General features: G+C 40.1%; 1 protein-coding gene across 2 annotated transcripts in view; it reads left to right on the top strand.

Moving 5' to 3' along the window:
- agmo (alkylglycerol monooxygenase) overlaps positions 1–14,960 on the top strand; it is a 342,658-nt gene that overhangs the window by 172,591 nt on the left and 155,107 nt on the right. For both annotated transcript variants that reach the window (XM_059971351.1, XM_059971352.1), the window contains one exon: positions 10,715–10,818. In XM_059971351.1, coding sequence (XP_059827334.1) covers positions 10,715–10,818 — 104 coding nt within the window. The remainder of the gene's footprint in view (positions 1–10,714; positions 10,819–14,960) is intronic.

Here is a 14,960-nt window from a genome sequence, read left to right as displayed (position 1 = left end):
CAAAAAATCTATCACTAGGTGGCAGGCAAAAGCAGTCTAGATGATTTCCTGATATCTTACAAATAAAAGCATTAGCTTCCATGTTTCTTTTAGATCTGCTGGGAATTGCTTGTAAGCTACCTGACTGCTCTTGTCTTATACTATAATCTTAGATTCAGCATCCATTTTGCAGTTTGTTTTGCTCTCCTAGGCTGCTGGATACAGTGTATTTGTCATGTAAACATTGCATTCACAATCAGAGTTCAAAGTAAATTTATTATCAAAGTACATGAATGTCACAATATACTATGCTGAGAATAATTTTCTTGCAAGGATTCTCAGTAGAATAAAGAAATACAATAGAATTAATTAAAACTACACATAAACGTTAATTCACTCTTGAACTTCTCAATTGCTCCATTGCAATTTGCTGTTTTAAGCTTTTTAAAACAAGCCTTTGCCCAAGATTTGATCATATACTCTGAGAGGGCTAGATCAAAGTAGTGAAAGTTGAAGGTTCCAAATGTCACCATTGACACTGTACCGGTTTGAAAGGCAGAAAATCCAGGTCTACAGCACCTGCGCTCTCATGCATGGAAATCTGGGACTTAAAAATTCAAATTGTTGTAAGTGAACTTCTGTCTGTCCCTCCTCCTTTAGCTCTTGCAGAACCCAGCATTGTTTGGTTCAAAGAACCTGGGACAAATTGTACCAAGAGTGCACTGATTTCAATGAGGTTTTGGGTTTGAAGGCAAAGGGGAAAGTAACTTACTCTTTTATTCTATTATTTCACTTTATTTTTCAGCCCTTAATTGTTTATACATGACTAGGTTGTATATAATTATACATTTGCTTTATGTTTTATCTTTCTGAACATACTGATACTTGATATCTTAATGAAACCACCCCTTTGGATATTTTCTGTGTTGGAAGTAGCATAAATCACCACAGGCTATTAAGTAAGACACCTTAGGCACTTGTAGTCTTCATTTCTCTTCAGTTTTAATTACCATAATACAATAAGGTCCTATTAAAAGAATGGAAATATCCTTAAATATTTGTGTTATGGTGCCATTATGTCAAAATCATGCATTATTCAGTGCAAGCAATATTTATAATATTCTATTAACAATATAATTTGCATTTTATTTGAAGTTTGTGGTTTGAAGCGAAATGGAATAGCATGTCTATTTAAAATATAATTATACTCATAATTCTTGTGACCCCCTCATGGAAACTTGTAAAGAACTTATAGCTGTAAGAAGCTAATAAAAGTTGATGATGCTTGTTACTCTCATGAGGTGAAATTTGGCAGAAGACTCAGTATGTTTTGTTTGCAGTGCATTAAAAAGAGATAAGAGAATTTACTCATATGAAAATACTGCTTTCTTCATCACATTTGGACAGAAAAAATAGTGAAAAGAGATTGATGTGCTTAAAGTTTCTGAATTGTGTCAACATTCAGCACATCATCAATCCAAATGTAATTGCGCTGAGTTTGAAAACGATAGTTCATGATTGTTTCAATATACTGCAACATTTGTATGAAAGGAAAATGTTTTAATTTTGTTACGGTTCAGCAGATTGGCAGAACTGCCTGATGGCACCCTGCCACCTCACGAACAAGGCCATCTGACATGGGGGCTGGGGCCAACGTCTCCCAGCAAGGACTGGTTGGGAAGACACACCCTTGTACCTTCTTCTCACATGAATTCAACTCTGCACCACACCATTATGAAGTAGGAGACAGGGATCTACTTGCCAATAAATGGGCCTTGGTGGAATGGAGACATTGCCTGATGGAAATACTGAGACCTTCCTGATTTGGACTGACTACCAGAACTTCTTATCCGTGCAACAGACCCACCGTGCCAGGCTCTCATCTTTGAGAAATTCTAATTCACCATCTCTGACCGAGCCAGTTCCAAAAGCACTAATGCACTCTGTCATGAAATTTTAACCCAGCAGAAATGGAGATCAACCCTCAGCCCATCATCTCATTGTCCCAGATCTTCACCCTGATCATCTGGCATCTTGCGAACCAGATCCACCAGGCCTGCTCCAGCTGACACACCTGACAGCCGCATGTACATGCCGGCGGCCTTGTTCTCTGAAGCAATCTACCGCACCCACTCCTCATCCCTCAGTCAGAAAGAGCCGGCCAGCAAGTGGATAAGTTTCTCCAATGCTTCACCAGATCTAACCTTTCCACGTGGAAGAAGTATTTGGCCTGTGCTGAGCTGTCCTACATTCTACACACCTCATATATCACCCTTTGAAGTGCTTCATGGCTACCAACCCGTGTTGTTTCCCTCGGATGAGCCAATGGTGTCCGGACTGGGGATTACGTCTGGCAGTCCACCTGAGGTCAGCCCCTGCACACCAAGTCACGCCCCTTCAAGATGATCATTGCATCAGTCCAGTCACTTGCTGCCTCTAGCTGCCACCGTCTCTCAGAGTCACACCCACCTTCTCCTCTGACCAATCAGCTCACTGGAGCCTGCATCTCCAGAACCGAGGGTGGTGAAAGTTGGTGCAGTGTACATGGTTCTCCGATTGATGGATTCACGTTGTTGTGGATGGGGTCAAATTGGAGGGCGATGAACCAGAAGGGAGGTAGTTGTCTCGGTTGCCCTCTAGTTTCACCTTGGATGCATCATTCATTGAGGAGTTTCACCACACCCATCCAGATCATCCTGGGCTGTTGAGTGTGGCCCATAGGAGAGGGGGTCCAGACTGGCCTGCGCAGGCAGGAAGCTCCCAGTCTTCACCAGCTAACAGGAGTCACCTGCTACTACCAAATCATCTCCGCTGCTCTGCTTTTGAGTGCAGACCCTCTACGTTACCTGACACTGCCTTCTTTTAGTTGATTTAATTACTGTTTGTGCCAATCTAGAAAAGTAATAGAAGCAAGCCAACAGCTCTGAAAGGACCATGAGTTTAGGGACATGCATCATATAAAATATATATTTCCCCCATAAGTACTTTTGGATGTAAGGTTATAAATGTTGTAGTTACACATCACAAGCAGGTTATATTTGTATTATACAAATGTTAAACATAGACCATCTTGAAGAATAGAAAATCTAGTCAACGCCACCTTACTATTTGGAATGTGGGTTGCAGTGCACAATTATACCAGTGCCTAAGAAGAGTAATGTGAGCTGCCTTAATGACTATCGCCCAGTAGCACTCAAATTGACAGTGATGAAATGTGATGAAATGCTTTGAGAGGTTGGTCATGACTAGACTGAACTCCTGCCTCAGCAAGGACCTGGACCCATTGCAATTTGCCTATCGCCACAATAGGTCAGCGGCAGATGCAATGTCAATGGCTCTCCACATGACTTTAGACCACCTAGATAACATAAACACCTGCGTCAGGATTCTGTTCATTGACTATAGCTCAGCATTTAATACCATCATTCCCACAATCCTCATTGAGAAGTTGCAGAACCTGGGCCTCTGTACCTTGGCCTCAGAAGTGGGGGAAGTGAGCAGCTTCAAGTTCCTGGGTGTCAAGATCCCTGAGGATCTAACCTGGTCCCAACATATCAACCTAGTTATAAAGAATGCAAGACAGTAGCTATATTAGGAGTTTGAAGAGATTTGGCACGTCAACAAATACACTGAAAAACTTATGTGGTTGTACCGTGGAGAGCATTCTGACAGGCTACATCACTGTCTGGTATGGAGGGGCTACTGCACAGGACTGAAAGAAGCTGCAGAAGGTTGTAAATCTACTCAGCTCCATCTTGGGTACTACCCTACAAAGTACCCAGGACATCTTTAGGGAGCGGTGTCTCAGAAAGACAGCGTCCATTATTAAGGACATCCAGCACCCAGTGCATGCCATTTTCTCATTGTTACCATCCGGTAGGTGATACAGAAGCCTGAAGGCACACACTCAGCAATTCAGGAACAGATTCTTCCCCTCTGCCATCCGACTCCTAAATGGATATTGAAGCTTTGAGCACTTTCTCACTTTTTTTTTAATATGCAGTATTTCTGTTTTTGCATTTTTTAAATCTATGCAATATATGTAATCGATGTACTTATTTATTTAATATTATTATGTTTTATTTTATTTTTTTCTCTCTGCTAGATCATGTATTGCATTAACTACTGCTGCTAAGTTAACAAGTTTCATGTTATATGCTGGTGATAATAAACCTGATTCTGATCTGAATTATGGATGACTATCCTCTCTCTATTCTAAGGGCTGTATATAATTATATTTTGGGTTTTGTACTTATTTCCAAGTAAGTTCAGGCCTAAAGGTCAAAGAAAATGTTTTATTAAAGTACTTACATATCACCATGTACAACGCTGATACTCATTTTCTTGCGAGTAGTCAATAAATCCAGAATAGAATAATAGAAATAATAGAATCAATGAAAGACTGCACCAACTTGATCATTCCACCAGTGTGCAGAAGGCAATGAACTGTACAAGTACAAAATGCAAGTATTAATAATAGATAAATCAATCGCTATCAAAAACATGAGATGAAGAGTGTTTGGAAGTGAGTCCATGGGTTGTTGAAACATTTCAGTGATGGGATAAGTGAAGTTCAGTGTAGTTATCCCCTTTGTTTCAAGGTTCTGATGGTTGAGGGGCAGTATTGGTTATTGAACTTGGTGGAGTGAATCATGAGGATCCTGTACCTTCTTCCTGATGGCAGTAGTGAGAAGAGAGCATGTCCTGGGTGGTGGGTCTCTGATAATGGATGCTGTGTTCCTGCGACAATGCTTCATGTAGATGTGGTCAGTGATGGGGAGGATTTTACCTGTGACGGTCAGAGTCCTAGCCACTATTTTTTGTAGGATTTTCTGTTCAAGGGTATTGGTGATTCCATAACCGGCTGTGATGCAGCCAGTCAATATACTCTTCACTACACGTCCATAAAAGTTTTTTTGAAATTTTAGATGTCACGCCAAATCTTTGCAAATTCCTAAGGAAGTAGAAGGACTGCCATGCTTTCTCCGTAATTACACTTGCATGTTGGGCCCAGGGCAGATCGTACTAAATAATAACACTTAGGAATTTAAAGTCGCTAACGCTCTCCACCTCTGTTCCTCTGATGAAGACTGGCTCATGGACCTCTGGTTTCCTTCTCCTGAAGACTATAATCAGTTCCCTGGTATTGCTGACATTGAATAAGAGGTTGTTGTTTCAGCACCATTCAGCCAGATTTTCGATTTCCCTCTTGTATGCTGATTCATCACCACTTTTGATTCAGCCTAAGACAATATAGTCATCATCAAACTAGAATATGGCATTGGAGCTGTGCTTAACCACACAGACATAAGTGTAAAATGAGTAGAGCAGGCGAATAAGCACACAGTCTTGTGGTGCACCTCTGCTGATGGAGATTGGGGAGGAGAATTTATTACCACTCTGAACTGCATCCGCAAGGCAAACAGCATTATGAAGGACTCCACGCACCCCTCATAAAACTCTTTTCCTTCCTGCCACCTGGGAAAAGGCACCAAAGCATTTGGGCTCTCATGACTGGACTATGTGACAGTTTCTCCCCACAAGCCATCAGACTCCACAATACCCAGAGCCTGGACTGACACCAACTTACTGCCCTCTACTGTGCCTTTTGTCTTGTTTATTATTTTTTGTAATGCCTGCACTGGTTTGTGCACTTTATGCAGTCCTGGGCAGGTCTGTAGTCTAGTGTAGTTTTTTTTCTGTGTTGTTTTCACATAGTTTAGTGTAGTTTTTGTACTGTTTCATGTAATACCATGGTCCTGAAAAACATTGCCTCGTTTTTATTGTGTAATGTACCAGCAGTTATGGTCGAAATGACAACAAAATGTGACTTGACTTGAACTGACTGGGGTCTACAAATGAGGAAATCCAGGGTCCAATTACACAAGGATGTATTGAGGCCAAGGCTTTGAAGCTTATGGATTGGCTTTGAGGGGATTGTGGTATTGAATTCTGAGCTGTAGTCGATAAGAGCATCCTGATGTATGCACCTTTGCTGTCCAGATGTTCCAGGGTTGTGCAAAGAGCCAGTGAGACGGCATCTACTGTGGACCTGTTGCTTTGTAGACAAATTGGAGCAGGTCCAGTTCACCTCTCAGGCAGGAGCAGATATGTTTCATCAACCTCACAAAGCATTTCATCTCTGTGGATCTAAGTGCTGCTGGATGGTTGTCATCGAGGCAGGTTACCATCGTCTTCTTAGGCACTGGTATAAGTGAAGCCTGTTGAATCTCAGACTAGTGAATTGAGAGGTTAAAGTTCTCAGTGAACACTCCAGTCAGTTGATCACCACAGGTCTTTAGTACTTGGCCATGTACCCCATCTGGGCTGGATGCTTTTTGTGTGTTCACCCTCCTGAAAGCCTCAGAGACTGAAATCACAGGATCATCAGGGACTGTGAGAGTTCATCATGGTTCCTCCATGTCAAAGTGAGTACAGAAGGCATTGAGCTCAGCCTTGTTGTTGCCTCTGTCATTTGATTCTTCTTTATATGAAGTGATAGCATTCAAGGCCTGCCACATTCTTCACGTTTAGTCCTGAATTGCCACTTCGCCCTTGAAATGGCTTTCTGTAAATTGTACCTGGACCTCTTGTAACTTTCTTGGCCATCAGACTTAAATGCCTCTGTTTCAGTCCTCAGCAGAATGTGGATCTCATGGATAATCCAGGGCTTCTGGTAGGGGAAGATGCTGAATGATTTTGTGAGGACGAACTTATCTACAACTGTTTTAATAAAGTCCATCATAACCATGGTGTACTCATTCAAATTCTCAAACACAGCTCAGTCCACTGACTCGAAGCGATCCTGCAGCTGCTCTGCTGCCTCTTGCAGCCATCTCCTTGTAGTCCTCATCTCAGGAGCATTGCTATTTAGCCTCTGCCTATATGGCAGGTCGAAGGAGGACAGCAAGTGATCAGATTTACTGAAATACCTTGTTGCTTAGATTGGCAATCAAAATGGGGTGATAAATGGTGAGAAGAAAGCACTGTGCATAGAATGAATGGAGAACTATTGGTACACATGACAAACCTGATTGTGGGGAACACTCTGTGAACGGTGACCACAGCACTTTAAGTTTTAAAGTAGTTATAACCAAGGATAAAATTGGACCTTGCTCGAAGATACGAAGATGGGGGGGAGGACAAAATATGATACTAGAAGACAGAAACTAAAGGACTTTGATTGGGAACAGTTGTGTCGTCATCCTGTGGCAGTTATTTAAAGGGAAGCTGATCAAAGTACAAGATCAGCATGTTCCAGTGCAGAATGAGGATGAGGATGGAGGAGAAGGGAAATTTGGATGACTCAACAAGGAAATTATGCAAGGTTGAGGAAACTAAATTTTGACTGGAGACTTGTAGAATTTAAGGATAGCAGCAAAGTGCCCAAGCAGCTGATTTGGAAGGCCAAAAAAGATCATGAAATACCCTTGGCCAGCAGGATCAAGGAGAATCCCAAGACATTTTATACTTAGATCAAGGAAAAGTGAATATCTAAGGAGGGAGTAGACCCACTCAAGGATAAAGGAGAGAATTTCTGCTTGGAGTAGTTGAGGTACTAGTTGGATACATGGTTATCCACAGAGGAGAAATATTTGGAGGCTAGGGAAAATTGAGTTGGGCATGCAGGTGTGCTAGGACATATTAAGATTAAGGAGGAGTTAGTGCTGTATCTTTTGGAAAACAATAAGCTGGATAAGTCCCCGGAGTCTGATGACATACAGTATATCCCAGAACTTTGAAGGATGCAAGTGCGGAAGTTCTATAGCTTTAAAACTGATCTTTGTGTCCTTACTAGCAATGGTTAAGGCCACAGAGGATGAGAGAACAGCAAGTATGCCTTTTTTCAAGGAGGTAAATCGGATAATCCAGGTGAGCCGTACATGAGTAACAGGGAAACGATTGGAGGGGATACTGAGGGATATGATTTGTGCACATTTGGTAAGGCATGGCCTGCTTTGAGGGCAATCAGCATGACCTGGTACAAGGTAGATCATGTCATACAAACTTGAGTGAGTTTTTGAGGAGCTGACAAAGGTGATTGATGAGAGCAAGGTTGTTGACATTGTTTACATATAGTTTAGTAAAGCAGTTGATAAGTTCCCTCCTGGTAGGTTGATTCAGATGATCCAGGATGAACCACAAGTCTGGATTCATAACTAACGTACCTGTAGCAGACAGAGAGTAGGTGAAGAAGATTGTTACTCAGGCTGGAAGTCTGTTAGCAGTGGTATTCTCCAAGGATAGGTGCTGGGTCCGCTGTTATAGGTGATAAATATGAATGACTTGGATGAAAATGTAGATAGGTGGATTAGCAAGTCTTCAGATGATATCAAGTGTGGTGGAGTTGTGGACAGTGTAAAGGATTATCAAAACAATACTGCAAGATATAGATCAGTGTTAAATATGTAGAGCGTGTTAAGTGCATGGAATGGGTTAATGGAGTGCCAGTGGAAAGGGATAGTTTGGTGGAGTTTAAGAGAGTTTTAGATAGACTAATGACAGATGTAGGGAATGAAAGGATATGGATGTTGCATAGGAGGATATTTTATATAAATTGGTATCAAGATAAGCAAAACATCATGGGCTGAATGGCCTGTCCAATGATACACTGTTCTACGTTGTAATGAAGTTGCAGTTAGTGAAGGAAAGAACATCATTAGAATATATGTTTTGTTAATTTTCAACATGTGTGTAAGAAACAGTGAATGCACCTTAAAGGATAGAACTTTTGTTTTGAACATGCAACAATTTAGAAGAAGAAAATAATTCCAGAATGATTCTTTTTAAACTGCAATTGCTGGAAATCTAACATACAACAGGAAGGACTAGAAATATTATGCAGGTCAGGCTGCACCTCTGGAAAGAGAAACAGGGTTAACCTTTTGTCAAAACTGGGGAGAGAAGAAGCTTGTTACGATGTGGGGAGAGGTGTGTGGGGGGAGCAGTTCATATCTCTCACTGGGTAATAAGCTATATAAAAAAAGTTATCCAGTCAATGAGTGAATGCAGCAGTTAGAGAATAAGAACATGGACAAAAGAACTTTGACAAAAGGGCATGTCTTGGTATATTGAAGCCTTCTGGATTCAATATTGAGTTCTACAATTTCAGGTACACTTGATTTCACTGTCACAGTTAACTATCTATGGTATAGGTTCAGCTTGTTTGTTATTCTCCCTCTTTTTTTACTTCTCTGGGAGCAGAAGACATGCCCTGCCTGACCCGTTGGGCAACCTTCCTGCTCTGCATTTCACAACTTTTGCTTTCTTTTGGCAGTGTTCTAATTCTCAAATTGTTCTCAATCGCTGAGTGGCCAGATGAACCAGATATCATTGATTCTATTCTGTTTCTTAAATTTACTGTGTATGCTTGCAAGAAAATGATTTTATGTGATAATATATGTACTTTGATCTTTGAACTTTAATCATGAATCTTGTTCACAGTATATTGCCATGTTAAACTGTAAATATCCCAATTCAACACGCAGAAAAAGCTGGAGGAACTCAGCAGGTCGGGCAGCATCTATGGAAAACAGTAGACTGTTAATGTATCAGACAGACACTCTTCTTCAGGACTGACAAGGAAGGGAGAACATCACAGTTTTTTTTTATCAGAGACATCCTCCCACCTCCCATCCTCCCCACAGTTTAATAAGCTTCTTATGTCTCTTTCCTTGTTCTGAGAGAAGGGTTGTGTCCTGAAATGTTTCTTTTCTGTCAGATACAGCCTGACCTGCTGAGTATTTCCAGCATTTTTGATTTATACTTTATGTAACACTTACCCAACAGGCTGGTATATGTCTAAGGGAAAAGGAGATCCAGCCACTCACCAACCCCACCTCCCGTACACACAGGTGCTGTGAGAATCAAGTTTCTGCCTCACGCCCGCACACAGTATCAACTTCACACCAGATACCATTATGAAATACATAAGAGTTTACTAAAACTAAAAGAGTACTAGGCAATACAATATATATGAAAGAAAAGAAAAAGCAAAAGGCGCCAACTTATCAAAGTTCAGTCAGTTTAGTGCACATCGTTGGAGCTCAACCATTGAACCATTCGACCCCTCGTCGCTTGCCTCCGACCTCCATGTCTTCGCACCCGGGACCACCCCCAGTGGTCAACCAAGCAGTGTAGCACACGTCCACCTTCCTCGGCGTCTTCCTCCCGACTCTGTCGAAAACCCGCGAAACCCCTCCCCCACTAAGTTCCCAGCCTCACAAGACAAAATAACATTCCCCATTGGTTAACAAATGAATACAATCCCCATATCAGCAAGTTTAAAGCTAAACAACTGCGAGAGAAACACTTATCAGACAGAAGCATTCCTACTCTTAACAAACCAAAGAAGTAATTTTGAGTCACGTACACAGGACATTGTACATTTATAATGTAAGAATAAAGCTCCCTTAAGGAGACTTTAATTTCCCCAGTCCATCTGCCCTTACATTTGGAGAAAGCTAAACAATAGTGAAAAGCAATTGTGATGCTGTTTTCTTAATGGTGTCTTGGAAATCTGTACTGTATTTTTTTGTGAAGCTCTAGAGTAAAACTAACTTTTTTACTTTCAAAGGAAGTGGTAAGAGAAAACCAGAAAGAGAACTGCAACACAGTCCAATAAAAATTTGTTGCTTAAAATGGAGGCAATTTCTCCTTAACTAGATTATACATGAACAATGTCTGTACGTGCACAATACACTGCTGAAATTTGTTCATTTCTTTTTGATTGTAGAAGTGAATGTCATGTGGGCAGCACACCAAGTACATCACAGCTCTGAAGACTACAATCTGTCTACAGCCCTTCGACAGTCTCTATTACAGAAATACTTTTCCTGGGTACGTCAGCTCTGAAGTTTCACTTTGGTAGTCTGCTGTCATTGTTAACCATTCAAACAAGTTGTCTGTTTGCTCACTTGAAATGTGCCAAGAATTTGTTAATCCTTTGATGCAGGTTCTTGGATTTTCTAGGATGTTGTTTCACTAAGTTCTTTTTTTAGAGGTGGTGGGTTTTGAATTGTAGCAGATTGTATACTTGTACCGATGAATATAATCTTACAATGCTGACTGATCCTACTTAGTGGATCTTCTGTTTGGCTATATTTTGTGTTGATACAAAATCTGCAATGTTGGACAGAGGTGTATTTTGTAATTCATGCTGTAAGTGCTTACTGTAAAAGTGGTGATTTGCATCATTGAGAAATGAAACTTTGATTATGCTTTATTGTTGAAGTGCCCATTGTGCAATCGTGAGATACGGCACAGAAACAGGCCTTTCTGCGCATTGGGTGCATACAAACCATCAACTAATGACATTAATCCTATTTGTTTTATTCTCCTCACATTCTCATTAACTCTTAAAATCTTGGAACCCTTAGAGTCTACCGCTCCTCTACACATGAGGGATTATTTTTTCTGGCTAATTAATCTACCAACCCACTTATCTGTGAGATGTGGGAACAAGCTGGCGCATCTGAAGGAAGCTCATGCTGCCACATGTTTCTAGTGCTGCGAGACAATGGCTTTACTAGCGGTTCCACTGTGGTTCCATTTTTTGTTACAGAGCAATACATTACCAGTATGATTAGCTCTCTTCAGTTCATTGATGAAACAAAAGTGATTCTAAAATATTATATTTGGAGATGGAAATAATATGAACATTAATTTTTTTCTTTTGAACCATCACAACTTAAAGAAAGTACTTTTCTATAATATATTCTGGACCAATTTTATCAAATTACCTCCCTGATGGAAAGCTTAAAATTCAAGGAGCACTTATTGGGAATTGCTGTGTGGAGTTCTTATAATGACTGCTGACAGTTTGTCCTTGAGTCATTCCTATTTTCAAATCAATTAATCTTTTATTATTTGTTACACTACTTAAATAAATTTATATCTTTATATTTCAAAAGGAAAAGAGAAAAAAAGTACAATTTGATGCTGTCACTTACTCTCTAAAATCTTATTGAAATTTCATGCAAATACTGCTGAATTCAAACCCAATCACAGTAAAGCATTTTTCATGAAGTGAGTTTCCATAGTTTAGTATTAACCAATGGCGGTAACCTCCAAGAGTACCACAAACTTGTTAAAGGTTTTGAAAGTTTGCGTGTCTCAATGACCCATGCTGGCTAGAGTCAGGACTTTATGTTTTGGCTCTTGGTAGGGTCACTCATGCCAAACAGGTCAAAGTGCAGAGACCTGACTAAGAATGGCCCACTAATCCTCCAGGCTCAGGACTAACAACCCTGACAGATCAACAAAAGTTGTTACAGAAACAGCAATGAAGAATCCTTCAACATCTGTGTGTGAAAATGTATGGCCAAGGATAGGCAGAGGTGGAGGACCCTCATTGCTGCCCTAAAGCCCAGCAGCATAACAGGCAGTCACTAACAATGGCAATCTTGTTTTTCAGTTCATTTACTTCAGTAGACATGTTTATAAAGCAGCGTTTGCAATTTATGTTTAGATAACTATTCTTGCTAAAATTACTGAATTAAAGATGTTCTTGGATTGAAGTTAGCATTTATTATTACCATGCTAAATATAGTATGCATTGTGGATGGAAAAAGTCATCATAATGGTGATTTGGGAGGGTAGTGTTGAGTGCATTTCTTTGGCAGTGGTAGAGAGAGAGGAATTTAAATCTGGCTCTGTTTAACATGGCATGCAATAATGAAATGCTGACCTTAGGGGTTAAAATTAGAAAATTGCTCTGTCATATGCATAAAAATTATTAGAGCCACAACATTCAAAATTAACCTTCAGTGATGGTTTCATTAATGCGGATCTAAAACAATGTAAGCCACTGTTCCCCCAAAGAGGAAGCAGGTCTTCCTAGGGCTCAGAAATACACAAATTAATAAGTAATTATTCCAAACCAAGTTCAAAGTCACTGTATTACACAACACTCCACACACTCACAATTTCCTCTCTACACTGCTTACATTGAAGACAGAGCCTTCCTTTCATTTTTAGTCATTTTGTTGCAACCACAACTGACTTGTGGCAAGTTTTCATGATCCAACACTTCATGAATGAGATGTGCAACACATGACTTCCAGACACTGCAGGTTCCAATCAGAATCATGTCTCAGGAAGTTATTGTGCCTCCCACACAATATTTCATCTGTTCAAGTTTTACAATGATCCATGATCTTACCTACGTTTCTTGGAAAAGCAGTGTCTGTATGGGTTATGCTTCCACAGGAAATCCATAGTCCATCTGTAGCTCTATAAAAACCTCCAGTGCGTACTTTCAATGCCCTCATGTGCAAGTGAAAGGCATCTTCACCATCACCTTTCTTGACAGACAGAGGGCTTAGAAGTCAAATTTCTTTATTGATTAAACCATACATCTCAGTTCATGTCCAGTAGACCTGCAGGTCATGGACTTTTGGGAGACAATCACAACTTGAAATCGAAAATCACAATTTCAATTATGTTTGCAACAGGTTTCTGATATGTGTTGCATCGTGCAGTTTACTGCTCACTGTTGCATTCACGTGGTCAGTCATGATTTATGCTCAACTAGGTTAGACCTACTCCGTTTCTACATTAGCTTACAGGAGCATAAAGACCAGATATTAATAGTTACTGCAATTGCAGTCTTTCCCAAAGCGCATCCACTCAAAAATTGTGTGCATCTGGTCATTCTGCCTCCCATTCTCAGATGTTCATCAACAGGAAGGGAGTATATTTTTTCAATATCCAGTGTCGATTATCCATCAAAACAACTTTATAATGAATGCTGGCAGCTCATTCACTTTTAGACTGACCCAGCTACTTGCATTTTTGGGAACACATGGCTTATAAAAATGGAATTGACTTTAGCTCATAAGAAATAGTTACTAAATGTTCCTTACATTACAGCCATATTGCACAATACTGTTTATCAGGTAGTTAAGTACGTAAAATAGATGTGGACTTTACCCTCCAGAAGCAGCAGGCCAAAGCTCCCAATTTAGTTATTAGTTTCTGACAAAATGACAAATAACAACCTGGAAAGAAAAGCCCAATTAAATAAGTTAATTTTACTGTCATTGTAAAATATTTGAAAAATATATATGTTTTCCCTCATTGCCCATTCACTGACTTTACTTCTCAAGCCTAATAATGCATGCTGTGTCTTGAATTAATCTCAGAAGCTGAACACTTCCATAGCAACAGCTCCTCACTCTTGCAAACCTTGCAAACACTCATCAAATGCCTTTCAAATTCAAGTTTAACTGTTATTTGGTCGTATGTGAATAGCCATGAATACAAGCAAACAAAACAGTGTGCCTCTGGGGCCAAGGTGCAAAACAAAGTTCAGACAGTCATACACGTTACATATATTATCTTACAGCATGTGTAGCAAGTAAACATACAGTCACACAAAAAACACTGTTTTCTTATAAAAATGCCTACAGTTATAGCCATCTAAAAACAGAACAAACTAAAATATCAGGGGTACTCATTGAGGTTGGAATAGCAATTAACAATTGTCTTGATAAAGTGGAAAACTTAGACATGAGCTGCACATAGTTGGAACTTCACTGGATTATAAATTCAAGGATGTGAGGGTGGAAAATGATGAGGAGGAGAGGTGTAGGAACTGCTGGTGGAATCTCATTACAGATTTTATGGATTGAACCTAGTCTTATGCAGCTCTACTCACTGCACAGGTCCAGGTCCAAGGAAGTGAGAGAGGCCCAGATTTAAGGAACAGAGAGAAGCAAAGCATGAGTGGATTCTACAGTTACTTAAATTAAATTACTTCATTCACCGTGAACTACATTGTTAGAATGGTAACTTCAATACAGCAAAATTTATCGTGCTCAAGTAGCCACTCTGAGTCACTAAGAAATGCCCTCTGGGTGATTTGTCAGGTTTATTTTTCAAACAAATATGTTTACAGGTTTGATCTTATGACAGCTTGAGCTATATCTGTGTGAGGGACGAATTGTTCTTTAAACCCTCATTGACAAATGTTTATTTGC

The sequence above is a fragment of the Hypanus sabinus genome, chromosome 6, assembly GCF_030144855.1.
Source record: "Hypanus sabinus isolate sHypSab1 chromosome 6, sHypSab1.hap1, whole genome shotgun sequence".
Lineage (NCBI taxonomy): Eukaryota > Metazoa > Chordata > Chondrichthyes > Myliobatiformes > Dasyatidae > Hypanus > Hypanus sabinus.
Note: the sequence above shows the minus strand (reverse complement) of the source record. Positions and strands in the feature narration are given on the sequence as shown.